General features: G+C 43.3%; 2 protein-coding genes across 3 annotated transcripts; both read left to right on the forward strand.

Annotated features, from left to right (window-relative positions):
- Positions 1-2,855: 2,855 nt before the first annotated feature.
- LOC116255561 (uncharacterized) lies at positions 2,856-6,049 on the forward strand. 2 transcript variants are annotated; one of them, XM_031631428.2, is made up of 4 exons: positions 2,856-3,104; positions 3,185-3,676; positions 5,603-5,668; positions 5,745-6,049. In XM_031631428.2, exons 1-4 carry the CDS (start codon positions 2,988-2,990, stop codon positions 5,799-5,801), a joined length of 732 nt encoding a protein of 243 aa, XP_031487288.1. In that variant the 5' UTR covers positions 2,856-2,987; the 3' UTR covers positions 5,802-6,049. The 2 variants fall into 2 exon arrangements, with proteins under 2 accessions (XP_031487288.1, XP_031487287.1); XM_031631427.2 differs by having other exon boundaries at positions 2,856-3,071; positions 3,161-3,676.
- Positions 6,050-7,257: 1,208 nt separating this feature from the next.
- Positions 7,258-10,685, forward strand: LOC116255597 (uncharacterized oxidoreductase At1g06690, chloroplastic). Its single transcript, XM_031631469.2, has 10 exons — positions 7,258-7,568; positions 8,593-8,684; positions 8,783-8,823; positions 9,034-9,195; positions 9,286-9,308; positions 9,395-9,466; positions 9,581-9,748; positions 10,012-10,094; positions 10,172-10,234; positions 10,341-10,685. Exons 1-10 carry the CDS (start codon positions 7,346-7,348, stop codon positions 10,524-10,526), a joined length of 1,113 nt encoding a protein of 370 aa, XP_031487329.1. The 5' UTR covers positions 7,258-7,345; the 3' UTR covers positions 10,527-10,685.
- Positions 10,686-10,945: the final 260 nt, after the last annotated feature.

Genomic DNA, 10,945 nt, shown 5'->3' on the forward strand with positions numbered 1-10,945 from the left:
ACCTTGAGAGGCCAAGGAGCCGAATGCAGCAGCAACATAACAAGGGATGGGCTGAAAGAGAGTTTTTGGTGGGAGATTGGGCTTGGCTTAAGCAGTTGCCTAGGGGGCAGAAGACCTTGTTTGGCAGACCTTGCTCCAAGCTTCTACCGATGTATTATGGTCCTTACAAGGTGGGGGCACGCCGTGGGAAGGCAGCCTACCATTTAGAGTTACCAGCTCAGGCTAGAGTTCATCCTATATTCCACGTAGGGCATCTCAAACCCTATCGAGGTGCTCCACCCACTATCACTGAGGAGGTCCCTGATGAGCCTCCCATACCCCGGTGGGTATTGCGCAGACGCAAGGTGCAGAAGGACGGCGAGCTTCGCCGAGAGTATCTAGTCGAATGGAACGGCCAGGAGGGAGGGCTGACATGGGAGGATGCTAACTCCCTTGCAGAGAGGTTTCCTATGCTAGGAGCCTAGTGATAGGCTCCATCTAAGAGGGGTGGATCTGATACCACCCTCCCAGATGTGGCTGCTAGGGCCAGCACGGTTGGAATAGGAGAACTTGCCTTTGGGTCAATTGGGGACATTACAGAGGCACCTTTGAGGCAAAGGGAGGTTAACTACCCTTTCGGTTCATCTCTGTCACTTAGACATATGTGTAGGGAGGCTAACCGCAAGGGTGAGATGCATAGCCGGATAGCAAGGGAGGCTATACCACAAGGCGAGGCGTTGTGGACAGCCCAGCCAACACAAAGGGAGGTTAATGGGTCACCCCCTTCGGACGCTCGGCCTCATTATGAGGTTAACATCGGGACCCCTGATACACTCAGGCCAGACTGTGAGGGGGCAGATACATCAGAAGGAGGTTACATGGCCTCCTCGAACAGGGCCAAGGGCGGCCAGTTTGGCTGACGCCTCGGTGCCCCAACCACGCACAGACGGAGCACCTGAGGGCTGGGCGGGCTCGGCCAGCAGAAGACCGGGCGGGACACGTCGCTGTGCCGCCTAGGACATAAGGACACAAGAGGGGGTGCGACCAGCACGTCATTCCGACGGGGCACGATCTCCTGTAAAGAAGCGACACCATCAAGGAGACTCGGACGCGACACAGTTGAGAGACCTTAGCGGGACACGATCGATGGTAAGATGTGACACAATTACCGAGCGATGACACCAAGGCGGGACACGCGACAACTAGACGAGTCAACTTGACGGGATTCGCCGGTTCGGTGAGGCGGGACACGCCGAGCAGAGGTTGACACTTCTTAGGGGGGAATAACCGGACACGGGTCCGGATTTGTATAGCGGGTTGGACCGTTATTTTTGTAGACCCGGATCCAGGCTCAAACCTGATGGATCCGAGCGTAGGTTTTCGGGGGGATTCCAGACTGGGTCCGGACCCGTTTTCTTGTGACTCGTTGTTGGGACTCGGGCTTCTGAGAGAACTCGGGCGGGTCTTCTTGTACCAACCCGGTTCGACAGCGATGTCGAATTGGGTCAGCTATGGACCACCCCCAGGGGCTCGCACGAGCGAGCCGTTGGTCATCACTGTCTTCCTCCTCCTCTGTTCGTCAAAAGGGAGTGAGGCAGCGAGTTTTCTTTTGGTGTTTTGATCTCCAACCCTAGAGATTCTTGGATGTTCTACCCAAAAGGTCGCCGGGTGTTCTTCCCGGCTGCAGCCCCTTTGGTTGAAATCAGATTGCCATTAAGTGAGTGATTACTTCTTCTTCTCCCCCCTGTTCTTCCCTTTGAGTTCTTCTTCCTCCGCCCGTCTCCTCCATTGACGATACCGGTGAGCCCTCCCTTCGTTGGACGCCTGTTTCCCCACGAGGTGAGGCTCTGCATTTCCGGCGACATCGCCCACGCCGTCCTCCGTCCCTTCCCTTGATACACATTCCCCCTCACACGGCCGCTACACCCTGTTCCCGCAGCGAGTTCAGACGCCGATCACTGTTCCATCGGATTCAGCCACAGCTGAGCGAGATCTTGGGCGAAAAAGATTAGGGTCGGTGCTTCTCGGTAGCTCCTGCAGTTCGGGCTCTAACAAACCAAAGAGTCAATGTTTGAAAAAAGAGCATGGTTTTTTTTTGGGACCTCCAAGCAAGCATGACCTTAGATCGGATGGTGATGGAAATCATTTCACTCGTAACCTCAGAGTTGGTTATATGCGCCGACTGGTGCACAATTTTTTTTTTTTTTTTGTGTGGGAGGCTGCTGAATGGCCAAAATGCCCCTAGTTAATTTAAAAGAAACTTTTTGTAAGGACAAAAAAATTTAAAAAAAAAAGACTTAAAAAAAACATTTCTTTTTAAATAATTTTCAGAATACTCTAACTCCTGCCCCCTTTTTTTCGCACACAACTCACTCTCTTATAACTAACCAATAACCGATGTCACAAAGACTTGCCAAGCCCGCAAAATACTCTCAAAGCGTGTGAAGTTGACTTGAGCAAACCCACTTGTGAAGTGAACAAGAGAGCTTTGGCCCCATCAATTCGTTTGAGAGGTTTGGTCATAAATGTAGACATGGATATGGAGCCATCTTAGTAGTGGTCTATTGGTTTCCAAAGTATGCTACTTTGGTATTGCTACGACGAAAGTATGATGGGAAAAAAGCTATGGGGAAGACTAGAGAGACATTTATCTGCTTGTTCTCGAAGTAAGCTACTTTTGTATTCCTCAAAATTGAACATTTTATTGAGGAAACAAAAGAACATAAAATGTACTTTAATGAAACTAAAAATCCAAGAATGATATTAGTTTCCGCTTTTTCAGTGCATCGAAAGAAAAAGTACCAACTAGGATTGTGAAGAAATGCTGTGCGTATTTAAAAATTATTGCTTTCAAGTTATTGGCTGTTGCCATCGCACTCCCTGCTTGTGCTACCACGGCTGTGTCGCTGTCCCTGCAAGAGGCCATACACAAGATCAAGCGGAAGTCTGTTGGCAGCACTCTCCGGCCACCGGATTGGACAACACAATCGTCTTTCTTCCTCTTTGTCATGGCTGGAGAGGAAGACGACTACATGGGAGACTTATCCCACTTTCTTCCTCCGGAGACCTCAGACTCTTCCCGAACCAAGAAGGTAACGAATGAAAAGAGAAAAGCGATGCCCTCGGCTGGAACATCTGCAGCGATCCCTCTAATGACCTTCTTTTCTCTGGAAGATTGCAGAGACGAACGGAGGAACATGCTCAGAAGCCGACCCAACGGAACCTCAGTTGGCAACAGAAGCGGAAGATAAGCAGGGAGCAGCAGCAGAGGGAAGAGGACGAGAAAACCCTATCTCTCGCCCAAACGGCATTGGAACCGTCCAACATCGGCTTCCGGATGCTCCAGCAGATGGGCTACAAGCCCGGTTCGGCACTCGGCAAGCAAGGCCAGGGCCAGGTCGAACCGGTGGGGCTCGAGATCCGTCGCTCGCGCACAGGCATCGGAGCTCTGACTCCTGCCGAAGCTCGTGCAAGCCGGGAGCGCGCCAGGAAGGATAGACTGAGGGGGACGGAAGAAGGGTTAGCGTCTGAGTTCGGCAGCCGGCAGAAGAGCGCTTGGAGGGTCCGGAAGGTCACGGCGGATTACAAGAAGGCAGAGGCAGCGTTGGCGCAATTGGAGAACGCCGAAGTTGTAGCACCTCCACCGCCGGAGGATGATAGTGAGGAAGGCAAAGGCGAGGAGGTGATCACAGAGGAGGTTCGTAGAATAACTTCACGATAAGGCTAACTTCAAATTATTCTATAGACGCTTTCCCTTTCTTCTATGAGTTGTCTCCATAGAAATACGAATGTCCTAAAAGGGCGTCCATTTGTTCTGCTTCGGTTACTGCTAAGTTTGAAATTAATTGGAATGGATACTAGTGCCCCTTGGTAGTTGTTGGATTCGTGCATCTATTAATATTCACTTGCTGAGTTCTGGTAGTTTTTAAGCTCTGTTAATAGGACCAACCGATTGAATTTTCTTATATATTTTGAAACTGAGTTAAACTGGAGTCTGACAAAGTGATAAATTCAGATGTAGTTTATGCGCACATTGCCAGTTCTATAACTACATGGTCTGTTCTTGCAATGGTTGGTCTGGCAGCTGACCTGCATTCCTAGATTGTTAATTGTTGATCTATTGTGCATCACCTTCAACCGACTTAAACCATGAAACATAACTGTGCAACTCTACTTACGCCTCTGATCCCTAGTTAATTTTTCCTTGTGTGCTATTCCTATTGGTGGAGGTTTGGATGCTTCCCTTCTCTTCTTCCCCTCCTTAATGGTGCACCTGAGCAATGAATAACTAGTTGAATGATTGGTTTACTTTCCCTTCCTATTTACAGTTGCCATGTTTCAGTTCTATTTGAAAATTTCTAGTTGTTGAAATTGTAGGGCAACTACTGACATTTGAGCTGTTGCCATCAAAATTTCTAAATACCCATTTGAGAATGCCTTATTTCCATTGAAAGGATTTTCATGTCTTCTAATTCCATGAGCATTTCAGAGTTTTTTCTACTACATTTTGATCAGGACTGCCAGTATCAAACTTCGAGGTGATGGTATTGATTATTGAACTTTTCTTTGTTAAGATCATAATTTCACAATCTTTTGGTGACTTGCCTTTTGTGGGGTGAGAATCGACCTAATTGCCATGGAAGCTTGGTATTTTGACCGATCCTTCTCTATCGGGACTCCTAACTTTGTGTTGGACGTTGTAGCTGGCAAACTCGTTTCCCTTTCCCTTTCCCTGTAGGTTTGCATTGTTATATATTCTACCATTGCAAAGGCATAAACCTTATTTTGTGGACTCATAGTTTGTGGAATTTTATGTTTGAACTTGTGTTTCTTATTTGTGATCCTAATCGGCTATCTAATGTCTATAAGAAAGTAGCTTAGCTTGCTCTCGCTCTTGGCAATTTAATGTGGAAACAGCATAGCAGCATCATGGAAAATGCTGACTTCCTCTTATTAATCAACGTCTTCCTTCATCTGGTCGGAAGTTGTTGTGCACCTCGTTATTAGGTGGACAAGGTCTCTGCAAAATATATTCTCAAACTGCAGGTTCATGTCCTTGATGATAAACTCTAAATTAATGAAATGCTACTTGGAGTTGAGTAGGATGGTAAATAGGTTCGAGTGCTCATTAGAGCTAAACAATTACGATCAACTGATTCAGAACTTCAAGTGGTGCTTTTTGTTTCAAAAATTTCCTATATACAATCTATGTGCTAATTGTCTCGAATTCAACATTAGAACGCATTGCTGGATAATATTGTTTTATAATTTCTCTTCTTCAATTGCCCTTCCAGCCCTTTTAGATCCTTAGTAGATAGTAGATAATTAATCATGTGATTAAGTAAAATACATGACCTTTACCAGTCTAATTCTTCCTTAAGAAGAAACTGATTTTGTACACAGCTTGTCTCTATGCCTATACCCCCTAACGAATCATGGATGATTTGAACTGTTTAATGCTGGTCGAGGTTGAGCTTTGGCTTTTATCTTCTTAGCTGTAGTTATTATCTTCTTCAGAGATTCTGCTTGCCCCTTTGGCTCCAGCTGGATGGATGGGGACAATCAGATGGACGATGGCTTTGCTGCAGTTGAAGATCCTGATCATCGTCTATTGTGCATGCAGGACTTGCAGGAGCTACTGTCGAAGCTGAGAGACGAGCATTTTTACTGTCTTTACTGTGGATGTCAGGTACCAACACCATCAAAGCTTGAATTGCATATTGCAGATGCCTTTTTTTTTTTTAAACTTTATATTGTCATTTCAGTATGAGTCCATGGAAGCACTTCTGTCAAACTGCCCAGGAGATGAAGATGACCACTGATCCTCAACGCGGCGAAGTTTGCAACCCCGTTCAAGTAATGTTCAACTGAATTTCCAAATCTCTAACTGGTTTTGTTAGAGAGGAAAAACTTGTCTCAAGCACCAGCAAATGATAGTGCAAGTGTTGTGCCGTGTAAAGCAGGAGGGACAATATTTATTGCTTTTACTGGTCCGGTAGAATATCGAATTAAAACCAATTTGGGTTTGATGTGAAGTTCATTGTGGCATTTTTGATGTGTTTGAAGGTAATTTTTTGTGCATCAGCTTACCGCATAGTAATGTTTGAGTGCACTAAAGCTGAAAATACTTTTCCGGGGAAGATTCCTCCCTTAGTTTGGTCCGTAGTAAGATGCAAGCGGAATAATGCTTCTCCTGATAAAAGTATTTGTAATCAGAAACATGGAGCAATTGCAGTTCGGGATTCGACATATGTAAACTGGTGCGTGCGTTACGTAATTTATTTTCTCACTTGTTTGCCAATGAAAGGCTGCTTGGGAGATAGGCTTCCGTCCATTATTGCCAAAAAATGGGTATGTACAGGGAAGATAGACGGGTACTGGGGATGCAGGGCATCAACTATACAAAAAACAAGGAGATCAAAACACCATTTCCTCCCAAAAAACCATCTATGGCAAAAAAGAACCAGTAAGACATTATCAAGGAAGAAATAAGACAACCCCTGTGTACAATGAAGAGATAAAACTGTTATCCTACTTCATATCTGCTAATCTATTCCCTGCATTCTATCAAATTGCACCTATAGATCGCGGCATCACTTCTTTCCTGATTTGAAGACTTCCCCCCTAATGAGGAACTCAATTGCTTGTTGGGGGAGATGTTGCTGTCAGCCCTCACTGAAAAAGACTAATTCTGCACAAACAACTGGCGTCTTTATTTCTATCAAATGAATCAGACATAAGAAATAAAATGAACTTTGTAAAATGCCTAGGTTTACCTTGGCTGTTTATTTAGCATTTAAAAAATATATTAACCTTAGTTGCTATTTAAATACTAATAGAGAATTTCTTTCTTTTAATTTATGTTGAAAGTAGTTTAGCCATATCATCTCATTATCACAACTAGAGCTAGTCTAAACTTTAATTGGACAAAAGTAGTTACTTGTTGACGGAACAAAAGGTTAGGGTACTGACAACATTAAAAAGAGCATCTCTTTTAACTGCCCGTGTGCCAATTGTTGTTCGATAATTAAAATTTAAAAATGTATATTATAAATTATCGATAAATTCACTATAAACTATCGCCATATAAATTATAGTTAATAAAAATTTAGTGACTTTTTTAAACAACAATTCTTTATTGTAGAAAGAAAAAACTGAACTAAACTGAAGAACGAGCGGCTGACGATACGTCACTGCAACACTAGATCATGAGGATCTCATGATGCGGACGTGGCTACTTCTAGTGCACAGAGAGCCGTATGTAATATAACTGATACTCTCATCTTCATGTTCCACGTTGGGGCGCTCGGAACAGTCTAAAAATTGCAGAGAGAAAGGGGGAAACAAGAGAGAGACGAAACAGACAATGACATTGCAACTGAGCAATGCCAGCTTTGCATTCTTCCTTCAAAGAAAAGGTCGTCGCTGCAGCGTGAGAGCGCTGTCGTCCGCCGAGGTTGGCGTTACGAAAGCAGGAACAGAGGCGGAGAAGGTGAAAGTTGGTGGATCTGAACTTAAGGTGACGAAGCTTGGGATTGGAGCATGGTCGTGGGGAGATACCAGCTACTGGAACAACTTTGAGTGGGATGGTAGTGTTTTCTTCAGTTGGTTTAGGATAACATCGGCGAAATCCTTCTTTCTTCATTTTTTCTCGTTCATTTAAATAAGGGATGAGCCCCTCTGCCGGTCCTATACTATGGGTTTGTTCATTTTTCTTTTTCCTTCCCAATTTGTGGAACTTGCATGTCATCCGCTGATTTGCTTCTTTTCAACGAATTAAATTAAAGTTCGTGCTTCCGTTTTTCTCAAATCCAATTTGCTTCTTTTCTTCTGTTCTTTCCTCGATGGTTTATTTTTCTTGAGATTTTCTTTTTCTCCGTTGGCTTTTGTTTAGTGTGGCAGAATCATTTTTGTTTCCAGTCATTAGCATTTTTAGTAGCTTACACTGGCTTCCGCTGTCATTCTACTCCTACACTTTCAAACCATGTTTCCACTACAGTTCAGCTTTTTCGTGAATGTAGATTAATCCAACTTTTGGTTCTTGTTTTGTTTTCAACGGGTTAAGAACAACCATACGTTTGATTCTTATGCGTTTTATAATCGGGAACAATCCTATTTTACACTCTTCCACTTTGAAGGTGCAGTAATTCCTATATTTTTAAAAGACTTCGATCACAAACCGAAGTTCATGTTTCTTGACACAAAAAGGTTTCTGGACGCGATGTATTGACTGGTTAAAGCTACCCTTTGCGATCGAGGTCACTTTCAAGAAAAATGTATAGTGTTCCTGACGGTTTTGAACAAGGCGAAGCTTTTTTATGAAAGCGAGCAGAGGATGAAAGCTTTTGGAACGTCTTCTGGTTCTCAATCGTTCTTTTTTTGATATTCCAGTTTTTGGTTCTCTACCCGTTATTACTTTGGTCCTTTCAACTTCTGACAAATACTTTCTAGATTCTATTCCATCTGAAACCCGTGCATCATCTCTCATCTCTCTCTCTCTTTTCCCAAAATCATAGTTCACTGTGCTGATTCATACATACGCTGTCCAATGAAATAATCAGTTGATTGAGTATGGTTGTGTGTCATTGATACTATCTTGTTCTCTTGATGCAGATAGGAAGATGAAAGCAGCTAAAGCGGCCTTTAATGCTAGTGTGGATGAGGGAATTACCTTTTTCGACACAGCTGAAGTGTATGGATCGAGGGTGGGAAATTTTATCAGTTTTTTGTAAATGATTTCTCTGAGATGAAAAGAGAGCTCTAAACTGAAATGTGTTTATTTCCCATGTGGGTCTTCTGGCAGATGAGCTTCGGTGCTGAGAGTTCTGAAACTTTGCTTGGAAGGTGAATATTTTAAGTAGCAGCTTGGTCATTTAGTGATAGTACTTCACCATCAATTCATCTTACATGGGCATCATTAGTGATCGCGTTTTTGTTTTCCCTTTTTGGTTGGTCAAGTCTAGTAGTTGCACGAGAACAATATTTCTTCTTGAATCAGATCAGTCATCTCTTACTGATAAATCGGGGCCATTCTGTCTTTGCTTTCCTATGCAGATTTATAGAAGAACGAAAGAAGGTGGACTCGATAGAGATTGATGTTGCAACTAAATTTGCTGCATTACCCTGGCGTCTCGGCCGGGAAAGTGTCGTTGCTGCCCTGAAAGACTCTTTATCCCGCCTTGGTCTTTCTTCTGTTGGGCTATATCAACTTCACTGGTTTGAATTACTAGAATCACAGTCTAAAACCTTTTTCAAGTATCATTTGTCAAATGGCATGATTTGCTGACACTGCTCTCTAATTTTCAGGCCAGGGTTATGGGGAAACAAAGGTGCCCGTGTTTGAAGCTTTAGTTGATCTGTATTCCTTGGACTTTCAATTTTGGTTTCTCCATCACAACTGCTTCTCCTTTTCCAGGTTATATTGACGGACTTGGGGATGCTGTTGAGAAGGGCCTTGTGAAGGCTGTTGGCGTCTCAAACTACAGTGGTAATTCATTTTTTTCTTGTTTGTTTGGCGTATTACTTTTTGACTTTTGATGAGAAGATAACTAGAGATTTAGTTATAATTATAACTTGTATACCTGATCCATGACCTAACCAGAGAAAAGACTAAGAGAAGCCTATGACCAGCTAAAGAAAAGAGGCATTCCCTTGGCCTCAAACCAGGTGAATTACAGCCTTCTGTACAGACTTCCGGAGGAGAATGGAGTGAAGGCTACATGCGATGAACTGGGCATCACATTGATTGCCTATTCGCCAATAGCTCAAGGTAATGACATCATTTTATCTTACAACAAACAGTATGATCATGACTTTTATGAAGGGAAAGGAAATCGGGAAAAATAAAAGCTGCTAGCTGCAGATCTAACCCCCTTAACAGAACCAACAACTTGAATGTAAATCCTATAGTTAAAGGTCACAAATTCATGGAGCAGAAACTGCAGTTTTTGCTACAATTTGAATATAAATCAATGCATTATGTGATCTATTTTTATAATACCTTTCTCATGCTGTATAAGTTCCATCTTTCAGGAGTTCTCACAGGGAAGTATACACCTGCAAACCCTCCTACTGGCCCTCGAGGTCGGATATACACACCCGATTTTCTAACCACGGTAAGTGTCAACCTAGAGCAGCATGACTACTTGGCCGAGATGAGGAGCTGAGGTCCATTTTTTGCCATGTTATTCAGATCCAGCCTCTATTGGGAAGAATCAAGGAAATTGGTCAGCGTTACGAGAAAACCCCCACACAGGTGCTTCCCAAGCCTTGGAATCGGTTCACTTCAAGGTGTTGAACACCCGGCAGAAGTTTCACAGCACCTGGAAGTGATTCAATTCTTTGATATTTAATTTATGCAGGTGGTGCTGAACTGGCTAATAGCTCAGGATAATGTTATACCCATACCTGGAGCAAAGAATGGAGAGCAGGCAAAGGAATTTGCAGGAGCGCTTGGTTGGAGACTTTCAAATGAAGAGGTTGCTGAGCTAAGATCGTTGGCATCTGAAATAAAACCCGTTATTGGTTTTCCAGTAGAAAAGCTGTAGTTATCTCATTAACTTATCCAATATTTACATTTAGAATAATATATACTTCCCCTCCAGAAGGGAGGTGATAACTCCACAATGAACTTGATAGGCGATTATTCTTGCCTACCAACAGTACAAAAAAGAATTTGCAATAATCTAAAGTTTCATTTTTTTTTTCTTCAAAATAATTAACAAGATGTTCTCCAAGATGGCAAGAGCCACAGGGTCAAACAGCGTGGGTCATTCTCATGGAGAGTCTCATCTTCTTCTCAGTACCTGTTTAAAAAGCTTAAATTACCTGTTGGCAGTTACTGGCAAGCCTTATGATCTGCAATCACTAAAAATTACAAAATCAACAAGGCTGTTGAATTAGGGACAAAGAAGAAAAACAGTGACCAAAACCACCAACCTGCCTTTTCAGAATCAGTCGTTTAGCG

The sequence above is a fragment of the Nymphaea colorata genome, chromosome 6 (assembly GCF_008831285.2).
Source record: "Nymphaea colorata isolate Beijing-Zhang1983 chromosome 6, ASM883128v2, whole genome shotgun sequence".
NCBI lineage: Eukaryota > Viridiplantae > Streptophyta > Magnoliopsida > Nymphaeales > Nymphaeaceae > Nymphaea > Nymphaea colorata.

Bases quoted from the DNA above. Each gene is read 5' to 3' on its own strand.
- LOC116255561 (XM_031631428.2), top strand. From the start codon at position 2,988: ATGGCTGGAGAGGAAGACGACTACATGGGAGACTTATCCCACTTTCTT. The intron at 3,105-3,184 runs GCTGGAACATCT...GAACATGCTCAG, and splicing joins AGAGAAAAGCGATGCCCTCG to AAGCCGACCCAACGGAACCT. The intron at 5,669-5,744 runs GTACCAACACCA...TTGTCATTTCAG, and splicing joins GTCTTTACTGTGGATGTCAG to TATGAGTCCATGGAAGCACT.
- LOC116255597 (XM_031631469.2), top strand. From the start codon at position 7,346: ATGACATTGCAACTGAGCAATGCCAGCTTTGCATTCTTCCTTCAAAGA. The intron at 9,196-9,285 runs GTTTGAATTACT...TCTAATTTTCAG, and splicing joins GGGCTATATCAACTTCACTG to GCCAGGGTTATGGGGAAACA. The intron at 9,309-9,394 runs GTGCCCGTGTTT...CTCCTTTTCCAG, and splicing joins AGGGTTATGGGGAAACAAAG to GTTATATTGACGGACTTGGG.